The following is a 21,128-nucleotide window of genomic DNA, read 5'->3' as shown; positions in this document are numbered from 1 at the left end:
TCCTCTGTGTGCTTGACCAGATTGTGTGTATGGCTCCTCTTGTCTCCTACTCCTCACCTCTCTGTGGGCCCTTGTGTACTGCTGCTGTGCCTCTGCCTTACGTGCTCTTGTTCTACACATGTCCAATATGGCCTTCTTCTTCCGTCTCTCTTGTTTCTTTCATAGAGTTTCAGCCGACATCCAGTCGTTATTTTGGGCCCTCTTCCTATCAACTGTCTCTTTGCATATCTCAGTCCACATCTTCTTTGTCTGCTTCCATTTTTCCTCAAGCTGAATGTTTTCATCATAAAACTGCTGCAGCACCTGGTACCCATCGATGAGGTTGATCTTAAACTTGTCTGCTGTCTCCTCGTCACTCAATAGGTCCAGATTATACATTGTTCTAGTGGCATTAGTGGGTGATTTGCAGTGCTTCAGGCATAGCTTTAGTGTTTGCCAAAACCATATGGTGGTCTGATGCAGCATCAGTTCCTCATTTTACTCTTACATCCTGTAGAGACTGCCTGAACCTCTGACATATACACACATGGTCGCTCTGATTTTCTGTCACATGATCAGGCGATCTCCACATTGCTTTATGAATGCACCGGTGTTCGAACACACTGCCCCCAATAGCCAGACTGTTTTGTGCACAGAAATCTGCAAACAGGTTTTTGTTTTCATTCCTCCTTCCAAGCCCATGTATGCCCATAACCTGCTCATATCCAGTGTTGACATCTCCTGTCTGCATTAAGATCTCCCATGAGTAAGGTAATATCCTTATCACTTTGTCTGTTGACTGCAGTCTGCAGTTGATCATAGAATTCTTCCTTCTTATCATCCAAAGCATCATTCATAGGGGCATAGCACTGTATAACAGTAATATTGATGTTCTTCTTTTTTGTGGTGAAACTGGCTGTGACAATCTGTGGACTGACTGCTTCCCAGCTGATGGGCACTCGCTGTGCTTCCTTGGAAAGCATGATAGCCACGTCCTCTGTGTGTGGTACGCATTCATTCTTGTGACCCGAATATAATATTGTCTGACTTGAAAGTAGTTGTAGCTGACCTGACTGCTTCCACTGCGTCTCCCATAGTCCTAGGAGCAATATTCTGTAGTTCTCCATTTCCTGTGCCACCTGTGCTGCTTTCCTTGCTTGAAACATGGTCCTGATGTTCCAGGTGGCCATATTAGTAGTCCTCCTGGAGGTTAGAAGGGGAGTTACCATTACAGCTTCTTGACAACTTTCACTGTCCCGCATCATATATATCCTTGGTCCAAAGGCCCCTCCTCTCCCAAGTCTTGCTGCCTTGAAGTTGTCGATGTTTCTGTAACAACTGTTTTTATAGATAGGGTTGTTAGGCCTATGCCAACCTCTTTACCGTGAGGAGAGGTGATCCTGTTTGTCAGGCCTCTACCCATTGACTTGTCCAGCAAGGGAGACCTTACCAGGAGCCTAAGCTCCAGCTCGCATAGCTATCCAGGTCACAGAGGCACGCAAGCCACCCCACCTCCACAAGGTAGGATACATGGGGGAGATTTTGTATGTTAACATCCATTATAATACACTGCTCAGAAGAAGAGCCGTGTGCTTGGTTCTTTTTTCTGAATCACAGCCATTTTGTAAAATTGTCCAGTATCTAAAGCATAGGACTAATTCTTATCTCCAGTGAGAAAAATACCAAAATTAAACAAGGCTTACCAGTAAGGTGTAGTTTGATTTAGGTTCCATGAGTTATTGGTCAGGAATGAAGTAGTCATGTGAGGAAGTGCAGTAGCCTGGGAAGATCAGTCATTAACAGATGTGAGCATTTGCAGCCAATTATGGTTGAGCAAACAACACACAGGTGGACACATGACTTCTTCGCTCCCGACCAATGACTTGGAGAACTTCACCTTACAGGTAAGCCTTGTTTAATTTTGGTATTCTGTTTCATCATTGGTTACTATGGATATTACTGTCAATGTAAGGACACCAAGCATAAACACAACTCGACAACTTTAATGGTGGTAAGCAAAGACCATGAGGATCTGATTACATAACAATAAGTCATGTGATTAAGAAATACATGTTAATTTTTGCAGTATCGCAACATCTTCCCCTTTTTAAAGCAAGTATTGCGACTGAGTTCTTGCAAACCGTGACTGAGTTCCTTAGCAAAATAAACAACAGTGTTCAAAATAAAGTTTTCAACAAAGTATAGTCTAAGTCGCAGTTCTGAAAACGGGCTGGTGGTTTGACAATACAACCACTCCTTGTAACACTAGGAGGGAAAGCAACTTCCACATGTTCAGCAACAGGTTTCACAGCAGATGGGCGTCTGTTTGTAGCACTGATTGTGGGCTCAGCTGCTAGTTTTGCAACAGAGTGAAAATCTGACTGTAGGACTGATTGAAGGGGCTCAGCTGCTTGTTTCACAACAGGAAAAGGACTGGATTGTGGCACCATTTACAGCTGTCGGCAATTTTGTCAGTAGGTTTGACCACCCAATAAAACCACATAGTAATGTGGGCGAATCACTTTCTTACAACCAGCTTCCCTCCAGGTAGATTCTTATGACCTCTTCATCCTGACAGTATGTCCAGGTTGCAACTCAGGTAATGCTGTACCTTTCAGGTTGTAGTAGAAATGCTTCTGCTTAGGGTTAATCAGCTTTTCTTGCACGTCCTGGAGGGGAACTGACTTAGGTTCTAGTCATTTACTTGACAGCAGTAACAAATTGCATGTTCTCCTGCTGAACAGCCTTTGAACTGTGGATGAACCAATTTCCTTAGGCGTGTTACAATAGTCCTTACATTACTTTGGAGATTTGGTAGAGAGGAATTGATGAGTTGAAAGTGCCAGTCACTTGCAAACTTTGTAAACTCTATACAAGCATATTGCATTTCATTGTCAGAAATGACTATTTCCAGAATTCCAGGGTGGCTAAACTGCATTTTCAACTTCTCAATAACAGTTCTGGAATTTGTCATGTTAAGCTAATCCACCCTGAAGAGAGAAGAATAATAATTAACAGTAATCAGGTAGTGGCACTGGTCAAACAAGAACAGATCTGTGCTAACCTTTGATAAGATTTCACATAGGCGTACAGGCCAAGGGGATGAGGGGGGTGCTGCAGCTCCCCCACTTTGAAAAAGTTTTGAAGATTTTTGGGGAAAATGCTGATGATTCAGGCAAAGGTACTCGGGAGAAAACATTCTAAAAGGTAGTCTAGGCCAGGCTTGTAGGCTACTTTCTCTGACGTTTGCCTCGTCAAAATGGAGTTAGAGTGAAATGATATAAGGATCCATGTATTCTGATTTGGAAAAGCCACATATCATTTAACTGTTTATCATGGAAATCCAGGATATACCGTATTTTCCCGTGTATAAGTCGACCTTTCAAGACCTAAAAATCAGTCCAAAAATTCGCCCTCGACTTATACATGGGTCAAAACTTGAGATCCAAGCGCCAGTCAAATAATTAGCATAATAATTGTCTTTCAATGTTAACAAACATGTGATAAACGGCAGCACAGTTTACAACGTACGTTCGCTCAGCAATCTGTCTCTCCATATCAGAGCTTCAAGTTAAAATGCATCAACATTTATCCGTTAAATTTTAACCTGAATCTTGTAGACACTCACTGGCTCAATTTTGTCATAAAGAACCAATATTTTTCCTTTAAATAAAGCTGTAGTAAAGCCGCTCGGAGAAAATATCTTTCGCACTTGGAACTTCTCTGCTTGGTAACCTGGCAGGATACGAGTGCGAGGACTTCTGTACCAGTACTTGACCGATTTCAAGGCTTGACTACCAAGTTCCCAACACACGCTTTGCACTTTGTTTATGGCGTCGTTCTGAAAGTCGTGAGCTTCTTTGGTGTTTTGCCTGTCTTATAAAGCCACTTTTAATCTCTTCGCACTTAAAAAGGCTTGTTTGAAATCCTTACGTTTGATTTTTGTGAGCATTTTACAAAAATTATCATCGAAAAGTCTGCATGCACATGTGTTGCTAAACTGGGTAAAACGCTCGTATACGTGCCATAATAAGCTTTAAAACTGCGCATTGAAACATGCTGTGATTTGTTTACATATCTGTGGTAGCTGAAAGATAATTTTAAGAAATACAAGATAAGTTTTCCAAGAAATTCTTACCTGGAAATTAAGAAAATCTAGTTTTTGGCCTCAAAAATTGGGGGTCGACTTATACACGGGATCGACTAATACACGGGTAAATACGGTAGATATTATCAATTACTTCCATCAACAAAGCAATGAGGAAAGAATCAAAGCAAATGAAGACCAAGACTTTTGTTTTGTGGTGGCACTGAAAAGAGCCTTTTTGAATGGCACATTAAGAGCAGTTTTAACATTTTTCTTGAACTTTTCGTACAAGGAAGAATTAACTCTTTCTTTTTTCCAGCTGTCCATCAAGGTAAATAGAGCATGCGTGGTTTCAAAATAACTATTTTTGGAATTATATCAGTTTCATTACACATGAGAATTTTGAACATTTTTGTTGTTACTGCGATTTGAGTGCATTTCAACAACACTCATGCTTTCAGGCATGGTGTAATTTTTTTCGGGCAATAAGGTCACTGCCCGCCAAGTCCGAAGGTGCCCATACGACTATGGGATTTCATGGGGCATAAGCGGTTCTTGAGGCTGTGTTGGCCTGTACAAATTGCAGATATAACACTTGAGAAAGAAATCTTTTAACCTAGCATTTATGTGTGGCCAGTAAAACACTTTCCTGGCTCATTGACTCAAGCATGTTAAGGCATGGCTCAAGCCTAATTTGGATAAAATTCGAAAAACACTAATTGCTCTGCCAGGATTTGATTTAAATGAGCTAGGTCACACTATTTTAGGTAATTTTGTTTAATTTTGGTAATTATGAGCTCTAAACGTCAAATTGGCAGAGCAAAAAGTCTTTTATTTGCAAAAGCACGGCCACATGACAACTGAGAATGATTTTCCAGCTGTGTAAATGACATTTTGGTATAAACTGATATAAATCTGAAAAAAGGTGGGCCGACGTTTTTCAAATTTACCCAAATGCAATCCATCTGTCCATCCATGTCCCTTCTTGGCTTTTCCGTGTTTTGTTTAAGATCTTCTATAGTTTTGAGCCGTTTTTGTGTTATTTTAGTCAATTCTATGACCATTTGATCAGTGCTGAAATTGCCTAAAAAAACCCTTAATTTAGAATTTAATAAAATTCTCGAGTGCTAAAATCCTTAAAAACTGTGAAATATTTATTTTGAAAGATGTGATCATCAAACTTTTACACAAGCTTCACTAATATGGCATGTGAATTAAGATTTAGGGTTACCATTGAAGATGTGGGAAATGTGCTGCCTGGATTGCAGTCTTGGATGCTTGTTGGAGTGCAAATAACTCTCCAATGGGAATCATCTTATATAACAAGGAAAAGCTGGCCTAGTTTGGAAAATTCCTTTTGAGAACTGTTGAACAAGTGGGTGGTTCCCAACAGTAGTGTGGCCTTTGAGAACTATGAAGGAAGACAGGGCACTTCTTGCAGTATTAAGACAGCTGTTCCTTAAACCCCTTTCATAGCGTTCTTGTAGAAACTCCAACACATCATTTACAGGTGGGTGAAGGGGATCCACAGCCCTCCTATCTGCAACTGACGGCCTCTTTTCAAGGTGGACATGGTGCGGTTTTTGGGTACCCATCACCAGGAGTTGAGGATTTTGTTGTGAGTTGTTTGTGAAATTCTTTTACTCTATAGAGATTTCCACATAAGAGGCAGGCCATCAGACAAAGGTGTCTTCCCAGGGTGGTGGTGCTGTTCTGGGTTGAATGGTAGATGCTTTTGCTTTGCTCAGGTGCTTTGGTAAGAGGAGTGGCTTTTTGGGGTACCATGGCTGTGTTGACCAGTTGGGACAAATCAGGATTGCCTGGGCTTGATCCATTTCCAGTTTCTGCAAAAATTGTCCTAGGATGCTAAAGTGGGAAAAGGAATATAAAAATTTAGTCCAGTCCAGAGTGAAATCATTAATTGCCATAGCTTGTGGGTCTGAAAGCTATGAGACATAGGGTGTCAATTGATAGTTTAACCTTGAAGTAAGAATATCAATGTCGGGTGCTCCCAGGGTGTTTACCATCCTGTTGAAAGCATCAACGTTAGGCTTCCATTCAGTTAAGTCATCAAAAACCCTGGATGTGTGGTCTGCAATAACATTGATTTCCCCTGGAAAATGAGTAAAAGAAAGCCATAGGTCTCTTGGGATACACTACTCCCATAGTTGTCTGGCAATGTCATTACATGGGTGGGAATGAGAATCCCCCTGTTACATAATATGCCACAGCAGTGGTATTATTAGTCATAACATTGATGTGATGATGGTTCACCTCTGTACAAAGGGACTGCAAACCCAAGAGAATTGTCTTGAGCTCCAAGTAATTGATATGGTGGTTTTCTTCTGAGCTAGACTGGCAGGCTTTTAGCCAGATGGGTGTCCAGGCATCCTGTGAACAGCCATTTTCTATAGAAAATTATTTTATTTTTCACATGTTGCATTATAAATTGCTCATTTGAGCAGGCTATGCCACATTTTGGAAGGCCACTTTTCAAACGCTGACTAAAAGCCTGTAGACCACTGTCCCCCAGTTGTGGTGTCATTTAGACGTGCACCCCACCCCTGGGTAGGGGCATCAGTGTACAAGATGTGACCAATTTTCCCATGATTCATTCTCTTAGAGGACAGGGCAATCCTGATCCATCAAGCAATATCTGCAGATGCTACTTTGGATAAATGCATAGTTTGTTCAAATCCCAGTTGTTAGTTTTAAGAGTCATTGTCTGAGAAACCAGGCAAAATCTGAAAAAGCTGAAAGATGCGGGTCGGCCAAATTATTCCATAATAACAGGATAGATAGGTTAGGTGGACTATTGGATAAATATACTAAAGTTTGCTCTTCAAGTGTTTTGGTATAGGAGATACCAGATCCACTCTCCATCACCCCCTTGAGTTCCAGTTTTTCTGGTAAATTTGACCCAAATTTGACAGTCAGCAAAAACTGTAAAAGTTAGCGCACAAAGTTCGTGTTTTGCATCTGATATGAGTGGACATAGAACTTCTTGTAAAAAGCCAGAGTTGTGAGAAATAAGCACAAGTCAGTCTGCACCCTTTAGTTTCACAATACCTATATTTTTTTATCTACAAATGAGCAAGAAATGAGCTATTTTCGACTTCCCACAGAACACACAACGAAAACTTTCTCCTACCACTGGATCATGTACAGCACAACACGATGTGCTGATTAAGCTGCTTTTGGATTCCACATCGAATTTCTTCATAGTTAAACATATGCAGTTGACTAAAGTGGTTCCAAACAAATTCAAAACCCCTCTTTGGCCAATTTAACTGAACAACGTGAACTAAACAGAACGATGCCATCTTGTCTGCAATGCGTACTTGTCAGCTTATGCTTAGTGTTATTCTATTCAGTTGGAGTTTGTTTTTTTTAAGTCAGTATTTGGGAGTTTAATTGCTATAAGTGAGAAGGCAATCACTGCAAAGATAAAGCTGTTATTTTGAAACTGGGGACATTGTACTTGTGGTAGAAAACTTGTGGCCCCTTGGTGGCATCCTCAAAGAAGAGACTAGCTTGTGAGGAGAGTCAGGCTAAAAACCAAGTCCATGGTCCTGGAATGACCCATCGACAAGATCGTTCTTTTATAGGCTCCTAGATGTCACGAGAGCAGCTAAACATTCTTGATCTTGATGTCCTTGATAGACTGTAGGCAGTATCTCTTTTGTTCGGAAATCCATGGGGAAGAACGCAATGAAGCAAAACAAGTGTGATTGCAAGTGTGAAATGCGAGTGGTGAGCAGCAAAGCCTCAAGCAGCGCAGCAGCTCACGGTTTTGCATATCATGCTCGCACGCTCACGAGCCACCACTCACTTGTGTTGAATTCTTCTTTGCGTTCTTCCCCATGGATTTTAGAGCAAAAGAGAGACTGCTCGCAGTCTATGTCCTCAACCAAGAAGTTTGCTTTTAACAACAGAGAACAGTTGTTTCTTTATTGACTTGATTGCGATGAACCATTTTGAATGGATTTAGTGACAATATATTACTGAAGTTTTTTCTGTTTGAATCACTCAACTAAGTTTAAATGCTTTCAGTTTGCATTAAGGGACCAGTAGTAGGATTCAAACTTGCGTGACTTTTCCCCTACATGCGTTACACCTGATTTAAAATTTAACTCGTAGATCATAACTTAAACATATAAACATAAAACCTTTATTTCAACACAACAAGAATCAAAGCTACAAAGCTTGTGGGGTCGTGTGTACTACTACATTAAAATAATGTAATTAAAATATATTCATGTAAAATACATGTGATTCATTGCGAAAGATTTTTGTTCAGTACGTGTTATGTCATGCAGCAATCGTGTCAATTGTGTCAAGTTTCAGTTAAGTTTATCAGTTACTTCAATCTACCAGTTCATATCAATAGGAGGAAATATCTGTAAGTTGTTTGTCTTTATCTTTTTGATTCTGTTTGTTACCTTTTCTTAGAATTATTGCAACCTTTTGCTTTTTAGTTGAACACATGATTCGACCAGATGGGTTCTGAAAATTACCTCCAAATCAAAGTGAGCAATTTCTTTTTCAAATCACCTCTTGGTCTGATGTGTACATTAGTTTGAAGATAACCGCTGCTCAAGTTTACCAATGCTGAACTGAAAGGAAATTACTGTAAATCCTTGAATTAGCACCCCCCTTGAATAAGCACCCCCCTCAAATAAGCACCTCTCCCCTTGGCCAAAATTTAAAATAAGCACCCCCTTTAAATAAGCGCCCCCTCCCCTCGTCCCATTTTGTGGACGATTACTGAGACAACAAAGGATGTATGGTTTCCGTCATGTAGCGTTAAATTTGAACATTGTTTCAGTTTGTGAACACGCTAAGTACCAATGGTGCCACAATTTATACTTTAGGATCAGCTTTTTATGTTGATAAACAGCTTATGTTGTTGTTAAAGGGGCAGTATTACAAGAGGTCTCCTAAGTTTTTTGTGCAAACTATGCTAGGATTATAAAAGTGCACTCACTGATCAACAAAATAACCTTTATAAGACCAAAAGGCATAAAATTAAATCCCTAAGAGGTCAATGATTTTTAGTGATTTTCCTCCAAGTAACATTGTCGAACTTGAAAACATCGGCCCGACGTTTTCAAGTTTTAGACCACTTCTTTCCTACTCGTCCTTAGCCACAACAGTTGTAAACAACTTTCGTGACTAGTACGGTACATTTTAGCAAGGTTAGGCCAGCAACTACATGTGTACTAGTGGATATCCAATTAATACCAACACCTTCATTGGATTTTCAAGAAGTACTAACTCTTGGTGAGACTGCCCCTTTAATGTGCAGATGATGTATTAAAAAAACTGATCATGTCAGGCCACCATTTGGGAAAAATTAAATAAGGGCCCCCCTCGAATAAGCGCCCCCATCTTCTCCTAAATTTGAAATAAGTGCCCCGGCCCTAATTTGAGGATTTATGGTATGGCCACAAATTTGAGTGAAGAATCAACCACACGCGATCGACACAGGTGACCTACTTCTAATGTGACTCGGGACAACAAAGGAATTCAACGTGAAAAGTCCCTTGAAGTTTGCACAGCAAAGGCAGCCATTACCGAGTAGATCAGAGAAGTTACAGAATACATTTCTTTTTGTCGATTTCTTGATTTGATACATTTGCATGACTGTTATGTCAAGTTTTGACGTTAACTCAGCATGAATTCAAATGTAAACAAAAGAACAAGCTTACATTTTTGCCTGTATTCAATTTTAAAGCTCCCTTTGGATTTGCGCTCATGAAAATCTTCTCGCTCGCCCAAAGGGAAATTCGCTTTGGTTTGCAAAATTTCATACTCCAGGCTCTGCATCAAAATTTGCTGTCAATGAACTGAGACCACAGGGGACCTGAACAACATAATCATTTACATTCATGTAAAATAAATAAACAGTAATTCAATAGGCCAATAAACCAGCTGAAAATTCTTTCTAGGTGTTTGTATATAGACCAACATTTTCTAGTTAAATGTAAATTGTTTCCATTCATTTAACCCGCTAACCAGGCAATTCAAAATTCCAAAACTGTACGACTTTTAGAAATCGCTGAGAAAGGAAGCGCTTTTAATGACTTTGCTAACCAATTCTGGTGACCAGAAATTGTGTGACTATTTGTGACTGGACATGACATTGTATAATCGACAGACTGACAGTTGTAATTGGAGAGTTTTAAGAAAAAAGAGAAAATTGCACTGCACATGAGATTCAGGAGGAGTTGTACAATGCTAAGAGAGCAAAGTAATAATCAAAGGAGACCTATGGCCAAACTCGTGGATTAACTAATCTAGAGATGAAACATATTGGTGAACTTGCAATTACTGGCTTATTATTAGTGCTGTTAAAACAAGCCGGGTTTGTACCGTGCAAGGTAACACTTAACTCACAAAGTGTAGGCTTTTTTTGCACACATATTACAAAGACATATGCCCAGAATAGATAGGGTGGCAAAATTGCAGCAGAACATGGAGTGGTAAAGGCTAAGGGTTCTCGGGTCACAGAGGACACTCCTGCCCAACAAATCATAGAGTACTCTTCCCCCCTCCTCCCCCCTCTTCCCTCACACTCAGATTGTGATGTTGATCTGCATGCTGGAAAAATTTGCATGTATACAAGTCGTATGAGCTCACAAACGTTTGTTATTGCATTTCATTCAAGGTTATAGGTAAGGTTTCTTATGAGACAGCACTTCTTTTCCAATGTGGAACTGCTTGTCTCTATATATATTGCATGTAAAATACATCAAAATAGGTAGACACTTTTGCAAGCATTTTCAGTCTTGATCCAAAAAATCTGTCAACCCATAAATGTGTGTTCCAACAATAATGATAACAGCTTTATTGAAGTGTCAATGTATTTAGTATTGATGTGAAGTTTATATGAAATAATTCATATATGAACTGCAGTTGTGGATGAAAGTGAAGAATGATCATCGCAGTTAATTTTCCAATTTAAGCAATTGGAAAGAAGAAGCCTGAAAAAAAATCAGGGCTTCAACGGGATTCGAACCCGTGACCTCTGCGATACCGGTGCGATGCTCTACCAACTGAGCTATGAAGCCACACATTGGGAGCAAGGTCAATTAATCGAGTTCATATCTTCCCGTGAGGAGTGAAATGATGTGAAGTTTATATGAAATAATTCATATATGAACTGCGGTTGTGGATGAAAGTGAAGAATGATCATCGCAGTTAATTTTCCAATTTAAGCAATTGGAAAGAAGAAGCCTGAAAAAAAATTAGGGCTTCAACGGGATTCGAACCCGTGACCTCCGCGATACCGGTGCGATGCTCTACCAACTGAGCTATGAAGCCACACATTGGGAGCGAGGTCAATTAATCGAGTTCATATCTTCCCGTGAGGAGTGAAATGATGTGAAGTTTATATGAAATAATTCATATATGAACTGCTTCGCATATCCACGAGTTTAAAAACTGGATTTGCATTAAGCTGGGTGACCTTGAGTGTACCCCCAAGTTTGGTACACTGGTTTGAAACCATTTTGCATGGAAATTTCATTCCAAACTGGTGGATAGAGAACTTCAGACTATCTAGACATACGTTTGAATATGATGTTCCAGTGGCTGGTCTGGATTTGGCTTACTTTTTTGCCATGAAATCAAACGTTGTGGAAAACGCAACCAAATGAGATTGATGCAATCTGGACACCACAGGTTTTGAGATACCATGCAACCGCATGATATATCTGTCATCTCAACCGTTGTTACTGACCTAAACCATGGTTGCGGCAGATCACGGATCAGATCACAGAATGGATCACAGATCAAATCACATATCGGATCACAGATCAGATCATGGATTGGATCATGGAATGGATCACGGATCGGATCACAGATCAGATCGAGGAAAAACTTCAAAATTCAAGATTCAAAATGCAAAATTTTGCTGAACAAATTACACTAGAGTGACTACTGAGCAGAACATTTTATTTAATTCAGGTGTGATAATCCGTTACTCCTTTATAATATCAAAGGCAAACTGTCATAAAACGAGTCAGCATGGTAATAATAGGACGAAGGTATGAATCAAAACACAAAAACCAAAAACACACTAAACAAATTAAACACCTGATGATTTCAAACAATTTCCGTTTTTCAGACAAGTCTATACTTTTACAAGATGTGAGTTTAGAATACGATATTTTGTGCTGGAATAAAATGAAACAAACCATTTGTATTTCAAAGAAATATAGCTGTTTTAGGAAAAATTCTAGGAATAACATCGATAGTCTGAGCGATAACACAACCCGAGAATAAACAACATTTCAGGAATTACGTCATGATTTTTAGAGTTATTTCTAGGGTTGTTAAGAGTTGCCTTTAAATAGAATAAAACCTTGAAATGATTGTGTTCTAGGGTAGAAAACACTTAAGAGGCAGAACAAATCAAAACGAAATGAGAATCATTAAGGATGGCAAAGATTAACAAGGACAGCAAATGATGAACTTGAAAAAACTAGGCTAGTTTTTTCAAGATGCGTGAACTGTGACGTAGCCCCTTTAAAGCAAGTCATGTCCTTGAGCTTTCGTTCGTAAGTTTTCTCATTAACTGTAACGCCAACTGTAACACTCACATATGACACGAAAATGTAGCCGAGAATTTGCTACTGACACTAACAACAATTTCAAAAATGAGAATGGGAGTTCACACAAGCTTCAAGCCAACTAACGTTCAAATATAACTCCATCTGCCTGTTTATTACAATTTAAATTCATCGTAAATTAGGTGCTTATGTGGCTCTTTAAATGACCTCTTGTCATTCTCCGTAATTAACATGTCATTACTTGCGTCAAACTTGGATTCTTATTTTCATTTAACATATTTTAGTTTCCCACTTTTGTTTTTATTTATTAGTATCTTATAACTGATTTGATTTTTTGGATTTTTTTCTTTAAAACTTTTTTTCTGTGATCTGATCTGTGATCCGCTCCTTGATCTGATCCATGATCTGATCCGGTCCGATTCTGGTTTTGTTGACGCCGACCATGGTTGATCACAGGGTAAATCGAACTTTAACCTTGGCTAACATTGCATTGTCTTGGGCAGCACCAACAATTTTTCAGGAAATGAACACATCACAACCCTTGTCATTGCCTGTCTTTCCTGGAAATCAGCTAAAAAAGCTACACAGTCAATAATAAATTCGGTCCAGCTCTGGGTACATCATGGCAGAGGTAAAGTTTACTTCCTAATGAAAACAGCATCGGATTGGCAGCTGAAGCATATTGAAGTTTAACTAGACAGTGTTGGTCTGTGTTTTGTTAAAAACAATCGTACATGCTTGTCATAAATTAGCACGGATTAATGAAGTTTGGATGCTAAATTAAGGTCTGAGAAAGGTCAAACAAGAAACCACAACACCACAAATTACTTTACTTTAATGAACACCACAGTGTGAAAAACACAAAAATCACCAAAGGGTTTGAGATCACTACATCACTGCTTAAAAAACAAGAGAAGAAGCTTTAATTTTGGCCTGCAGGCATCTTTAAAGCTCCCATTCAATTTGCGTTCATGAAATTTTCTCACTCACCCAAAGCACAGGGAACCTGAACACTGTATCAGCAATAACATAATCGTTTACAAAATAAATACACTGTTAGTAACCCGTTTAGAGGGGATCTGACTAAGCACAGGCAGTTTACATTTCAAATATCATCTTGTCTGCCACTTTGTAAATGCAACAATCTGATTTCGTCTTGAGTTTTAGTTATCTTCATTAACTATTAACTCACATCAGGGGAGAGTTTCTCAGGTTTCATAAAATCCTCAAACCTTCAACATGGGCCAATGACTATATAAGATTATGCAATAATATTGCATATTCTTACAAAAACACCACTTAGATGTCATGATATGAAAACAATACTTCAATTAAGGCTATGAAGGCATTTTTTCACAGCAGCTTTGTATGTCTTTCGAGATTTAATGTCTATGTCAATGAATGTCTGATGCAGCAATGGCTGCATCAGACATACTCACCTTTGAAGGGAGCATCACCTGGTACTAGTCAATTATTGCTCCAAATACATTAAAGTAGCCAAATTGAAATACCTCACATCCCAGGAAACCATTAAAGCTCCAAAGAAAGATTTAGTTACTGACTGTGGTGCTCGATGCATAAGCAAAGAATTTGAGAACTTTGCCAAAAGCTACAACTTTGAACATGTCATAGTGAGCCCAAAGCACCAAGCAGCAAATGGACAAGCAGAAGCAGCAGTAAAAGATGTGAAACCACCTTGGAGGAAAAACAAAGGCAAAAACAAAGCTCGACTAGAGTTTTGATCCAACATGGTGTTTGTGTTTTGAATATAATAACACACATGTATTTTTGAAGTTTTTTGGTAACCAAGTGTTGATTTTTTTAGTGAATCATGGGCTCAAGCCAGGTTAACTTGTTGTAATCAGGCCCAGGTTGTTTGGAGGCTGGTTAACACTAGCCCAGGATTAAAAGTTAACCAAAATTTTTATGACCCATTAAATTTTATTTGGGTTGATATTTCTGACTTTTCATGGCCATGAACACATTTTCATGACCAATTAATTTCAGGCCTGATCAGTTTCTGACTTCCATGCCAATTTCATGTGTCATGGAATCTAGTTTTATGTTTCATGACCCATTAAATTGAACTTTGATTCATTCATAAATTTCATGGCAATTATTTATGAAAACAGATTTTAATAACCCATTAATTTCAGTTCTGCACCGGTGGCGATTTTTTCAAGACCATGAAAAAGATTTTCATGAACCATGAAAGAATTTTCATAAAAAATTAACAGGTTTCAATGATGCCATAAAAATAGGAAATTGCAATATTCATGGCCCTGAACAAAGATTCACGAGTATTTCATGAGTATTTCATGGGACTTTTAAGAAACTACAGTTGGTAGTGAACTCAGACCACCAGTCTGGGTCAGATCAACTCTGATCAACTTGGATTGACTGGAATCAAGTCAGATCATAAAAAAATAAAATTAGAGGAAATTTAAACTTTTACCCATCTAAAGGTTTCTCCGTCTGTTTCTTCATGTCCAGCGCTTGCTTGTGTTGGACAACCATTTGACTTTTGAGGCAGTGGGAGTGATTTTAAAAAAATTCCTGCAAGCATACTTGTTATGTTATAGTTATTTCTCTTCACGCCATGAGGCGCATAAGGCTGTAACTGTCTCTTGGCAACTAGCCCTGTCTTGTGCTGCACCCCTGACCTCCGCCCAGCTGGACCATCTCTTTCCAGTCAACAGTAAGCAGGAACAGGAAGCCTGACATGACACATCCTTGTTTAACGCCAGTGGTAGATTTTGGCGTTGCCAATGACCTTGTCGGTCTGCGAGCTTCCCGTAGGCTTTTACCCATTGACATCATGGTGTGTCCGGCTGTTCCTCCATCCACGGCCACAGCTTTGCCATTGCTAATTTGTTCTTGATAAGTTACAGTTTCGGTAATCTTCTGGATTTTCGGGGACAGGTGATTGGCCTACCGCCCAACCCCCATGACCTGGAGGGCTAGTGGTTTTCTGTCAGGGTTTTTCTTCCCTTAGGGGGTTTATATGGCTCCCCAGCCGGTGCTGCTTTAGTCTGGACCCTCACCGCGCAGACCAATCCGGCATGGTTAGACCTGCCAGGAGCACAAGGCTCCTGCCAGCATAGCCCTGGGGGTTGCAAGGTCACACAAGCCTCCCCGCCACGACAAGGCACACCACCAAGGGGAGGCAAGCATACTTGTACCCCCAAAAAATTCATGCACTTGACAACTGTTGAAAAAAAATTTCACACACAATCTGTGAGCCAAAAAATCATGTTCCATGGAGAAAAAAATATCCTGCATACACAGAATATCATACATATATATCTATCATACACAGAAGAAAAACTCCTTGAGCATGAAAGAGTGAAAAAGAATTCATGCCTATAGCAAATCATCCACACTACCTCTCAAGTCAAATGGTCCAGCCTTCTAAGGTGGGGAGTATTGAGTAGTTATTTCTTCTGTGGAAACAAAGCCTAAAATCGTTAGATTATGCTGTTTGTTGAGAACCAGATGAGATCTACACGCTGGGTAGTCATGATTGATGGAGATTGAATGGATGGGTGAAAATGAGTTCGCAACTTGATCCAGTAGGAACTGGCACTAAAAATACCAAAGGGCGGCTCTATAACACAGAGAAGTGCAGTGAGTCTTTCTCGATTTAGCCTATTTTTGTGGGGAATTTTATTGACTTTCAAGTAGGTAAAAGTTTCAATTTCCTCTAATTTTATTTGTTATGATCTGAGTTGATCCAAGTCATTCCGAGTTGATCTGAGTCAATCTGAGTTGATCTGACCTGAACTGCAGTCCAAGTTGATCCAGTCCAACTTTTATACCTGCCTTTTGTTAAAACATATTTTTGGCATGAAATTAAGCATTGCTCTCCAGTAGAGTTTGTTGCCTTACATTTGGGTCTTGTCCTTTTATACTCAACAGTGTGAAGTCTTGATCTCTACAGTTGTATAACGAAGTAAATGCTCAATTTATTTCAGTTGCACTAGGCATTCTATTTTCATTAACACCACTACTTATGATCTTCCCTTAAAGGTTCTTTTGTTGTCACAATTTGCCACAATATAGACACCTTTGGAGGTGATTATAAAAAGAATCTTTTAGAAGACAGCTGTCTTGCTCACTTTCCAGAAATCTTATTTAACTCAAAAAGTGATCAATTTGCGAAAACCTTTGCCACTTTTTGATACCCACACTTTATTTACCTAGATCTAAATGAAATCCACATCATGCAGAGGATTGAAGAACTTAAGAAAAAATTATTTCAAAGTTGGTGCTCCATGCCTCAGTTATTTATCACCTTGTATCCATTGTAGGTGCACGGAGTAATTTTTGATTATTGGTAGGAATATGAGGGAATGAGATGTGTAATATGTAATATATCAAACACAAAAGACCACATTTGACCATAGTTCCAAACACAGAGAAGAGAGTTTGACATACAACACATAGCAGGGTATTTTTGATGAACTTCAAGGTGTTTGGAGATGTGGTCAAACACTGTCTAGAGTGTTTGATATATCTCCTCAAAACTAAAACTAATGAGAAAATGGAGAAGTAGGAGAGTAAAAATCTATGCTTATTAAGATCAGACATTGAAACTCTGTCATGGTCATGATTTCCTTTGTTTAAACTTGATGAATTATTAATGAGTTTGATTGTACAGGCAGCAGAATAGCATAGTCATATGATTGTCATCATTCTTAACCCTGTTTTACTCTTCTTTGTAGGACACAAACATTGCTTTAGAATCTTTACAGGCAGTGATAGAGTTTGCAAATATAACCCTTCAAACAAGTTCACCTACCGAAAGTGTTGAAGTGAGGCTTTGTACTGCACAGGTCTTGGGGCATACATCAGTTACTGATGTGATGATTGATTTGCAAGTAAGGTTGGGTAAGTGAGAATTGAACTTTCTCTTTAAGTATCTCTATACTCTAATTAGCCATTTTATGATTGGGTGAGTCACAATTGCAGTTAAGCAAGGGCTTTGTATGGTATCCCACTTGATGGGTGTCTCAAAACCTAACACCTTATGTCTTATTTTTGAGATTTGGAGGGGGTCTTAGGACTTAGGTCTTAAAACGACTTATCCATGACAGAAAAGAAACCAACAAATGGACTTCTAACAGACCAACTTAATTTGACTAACAATAGACAGACCAAACACCGACCAATTTGACGACCAACAATGGATGGATCGAAACCAACCAATGACTGATGACAAACTTTACACAAGTCTTTCAGCCAATACCATCATGGCTAAACTGACCAATTACAATCAACGGACCAGACTTGCAACGTCATTGACTAACAAACACTATTCTAAGATAACTTCCGCTTGCGTTGTCGAAACGTCAGTCACCAACAACAGTTCTTTTCAGAACTGCCCTCACCAGGATGATTACACTATAGGAACTACTGGTACTCCTGGGTTCAAACCATTTACCATGTTAAGTCTTAGATCTTATGTTAGTTTTTAACGAGTGATAGCTAGCATAGTGTAGCTAGAATGAGTTATAGCAATTGGTTGGGAAAGAAATAATTCACTTGCTTGGTCCATCAGTCAGTCGATAGGTCATAAACAATTTTTGGGTGGTAATTCCACTGACCATGGCATTTTGCAAAAGGGCCAAGAAATATTTGGCTACCAAAGCAATAAACTGATCTTTCACATTTGGAGTCAAAAAAGTGCCCCAAAATTAAAGACTATTTAGTATGCAATAAAGGTTGTTTAATTCGATCCATTGATAGCTTTGACATCGGCTTTTAACTGAAACTTTTCCAAAAATCGTGTGAGGGTTTCACTTCCGCAAAGAATTATTTCAAATATCTATGTCGTCTCATTTGTTTTGTATTGTTACTCTACTTTTATTGCTTGAACTTTTTTTGTTTATAAACGCAAACCATCCCTTAGTAGCTTGGAGAAAAAAATGCTCCCCACACAAGGATTCGAACTGCCAACCCTTGATTCTAACTTCCAACTCCCAGATTGAAACCTTACCACTGTGCCACCCTGTAAAAGTCTATTAGTAATGAGGAAATACAGCTGTTTATTCATAACAGTTTGGTTGAAACCATTGATTGATTGCATAAATACTAAAACATGGAATGACCTAAAACCACCTTCAGAATACTATTTTTATCATTTTGAGGCATTTAGTGACAATTTTGTTAACAAATTCTTGCTTGCACCATGCATGACTCTAGAAATGTTGTCGTTTGTTTCACAGGTTCCTATGAAAAGTGAAACTAATACCCCTGAAAAATAAGTCATTGTCTGGGCCCATCAAAAATTAGGGATTTTGCAAAAGTTACTAGAAATAAGAAGCATTGAAGACCACTGTTGAAACTCAAGTTTCAATAGAGCCTTTTCATTGTAACACAGTAAAAAATAAAATCAAAAACTAGTCAGTGGATAAAGCCAAGAAATTGTGATATTATAGAAGATAAATAAAGAAGACAGCTCTCCAAGTTTAAGGTGTGTGCGTTGTCCACACATGTATAAGGGGGGTTCTGGATCAAGAGTGGGTAGCTGCTCATTTCGCGTCTTAGTTCGCTCGCTGTGATTAGAAGCAACCCGCCTTGAGTCCAGAACCCCCTTATACATGTGTGTTAGCTGCCTGAGATTGTTGATATAGATTTATTGTTTAATTGAAGAAGGAGCCTGTCTTAGTATAAAGCAACCATGGCCGTGTCAAGGTTTTCTTCTGACGTGATTGAGCTGTTTTACGGCCCTATTTCGAGAGAAGAGAATGAGAGGCTTCAACTACCTTTAAGGCCCAGAAGGGATTTAGATTTTCGATTGGTAAGAACCAAATTAGACGAATGGCTTCGTGTATCGAGAATGACAGTTCCAGTAGCTTAGAAATTCAAAGCAGACCTTCTGAAATGTGCGCAAAAAACAAAAGCAAGATTCAAAGAAGTGATAGAGAATGAAATTAAAACCCTGAAAAGCGTGAAAATACAGTTCGCCCTTAACGTTAGCTTTTTGATAATTAGGAATGCTGTAAAAGAACAAATGAAATATTATTTTAAACAGAGAGTCAGCGATTTTTAACAGAAACAACATGGCAACAGTAAATAGTTTTGGATGCCTTTGTTAATGTCACCCAATACCAACCCTTTCGTGAAGGCAGCTACATGCCTCTGCCTAAAAGGCTACAAAACAAAAAAGCAATCATAAACGCCCAAAACTGAGACAATCAGTGTTTGAGATGGGCACTGCACATGGCGTTATTTCCACCGATAGACGGAATGAACGTATTAAGGCCGTTAAGATACCTCACAGAAGACAGGTTGAATTTTACAGGAATAGACTTCCCAACACCTGTATCACAGATAAAAAAGCTACAAAAACAAAACCCAAACCTGGCGATAAATGTCTTCGGATGGGAAGACAAGTGTGTTATCATGCATAGGCTCAGTGAAAAAGACGGAAGCCACCTGAGAATCAACTTGATACTTATACAAGACAAAGAAAAATCGCACTATACCTATGTGAAAAGGCTCAGTGCACTGCTGTATGACCAAAACAGCACAACAACAGCAAACATTTCTGCGAACGCTGCTTGCACGGATACCAAAGAAAGGAGCTGCTGGAAAGACACAGACCAGAATACATGGGGCAGCTGAAACGTCCCATAAGGACAGAGTTGCCCAAAGTGGGTGAAAACAAGGTAAAGTTCAAGAACCACCAAGGGCAGATGAAAGCGCCGTTTGTGGTGTACGCTGACTTTGAGTCTTTGATAAGGAAGATCCGCGGCTGTGCCCAAAAAGGACAGGCAACGATAAAAACCACAGTCCATGAACCCTGTGGCTTTTCATATCTAATCATGAAAAGTGACGGACAGACGCGCGGACCTCACGTGTATCGCGGAGGAGACGCAGTGTACCAGTTTTTGGCAAGTCTGTAGTAGCATGCAGAATTTATGAGGTCGGAGTTAGCCGACAAGAAGCCAATCGTAATGACAAAAGAGAACTGGATAAAGTTCAACACCACAACAGAATGTCACATCTGCAATGAAAGCCTGGTAAAGGCTGGCTTCAAAGACGCATTTGACATGTATGACCTCGACATAGGCGAATATTGCGGTCAAGGCCACAAAAGTTGTTATTATAGTGTGATGAGGGGATTCATTGGACCAAGAAGAGAGAGATAGCCCAAAGGCCCTGACACCGAAGCCTGCATATTTTGCGGAAAGCCGCTGCTGGTAAACAACTACAGAGATGCGGTGAAAGACCACTGCCACATAACAGGAAAATACCAGGGGGCTGCACACAATGACTGCAACTTGAAGCTCCCCATAAAGCCCAAAGCGGTGCCAAAACCAATGTCACAGGTGCAGGGAGAAATAAGCTGCATCCCAAACAACACAGAGAAATATGTCTCATTTTCGCTGGGAAACCTGGGTTCATCGACAGCTTAAACTTCATGATGAGCAGTCTTGACACGCTGGTAATGGGAAGCATACCAGAGGATATGAAAATAA

General features: G+C 39.4%; 1 protein-coding gene and 2 pseudogenes across 7 annotated transcripts in view; 2 read left to right on the top strand and 1 right to left on the bottom strand.

The window, feature by feature from the left end:
* LOC145484910 (uncharacterized) overlaps positions 1-21,128 on the bottom strand; it is a 437,829-nt pseudogene that overhangs the window by 261,955 nt on the left and 154,746 nt on the right. The window lies entirely within an intron of this gene.
* The window catches only part of LOC145484906 (tRNA (32-2'-O)-methyltransferase regulator THADA-like), a 656,511-nt gene that overhangs the window by 597,389 nt on the left and 37,994 nt on the right, over positions 1-21,128 (top strand). For 5 of the 6 annotated variants that reach the window (XM_081463530.1, XM_081463528.1, XM_081463527.1 and 2 more), the window contains one exon: positions 17,367-17,532. In XM_081463530.1, coding sequence (XP_081319656.1) covers positions 17,367-17,532 — 166 coding nt within the window. Of the gene's footprint in view, positions 1-17,366; positions 17,538-21,128 lie in introns of those variants that run through there. The other variant, XM_081463529.1, reaches the window with a different exon arrangement.
* On the top strand, positions 19,730-20,798 carry LOC145484920 (uncharacterized; annotated as a pseudogene).

Source organism: Orbicella franksi, chromosome 4 (assembly GCF_964199315.1).
Source record: "Orbicella franksi chromosome 4, jaOrbFran1.1, whole genome shotgun sequence".
In the NCBI taxonomy this organism is placed as follows: domain Eukaryota; kingdom Metazoa; phylum Cnidaria; class Anthozoa; order Scleractinia; family Merulinidae; genus Orbicella; species Orbicella franksi.
This window is presented reverse-complemented; position numbering and strand designations above follow the sequence as displayed.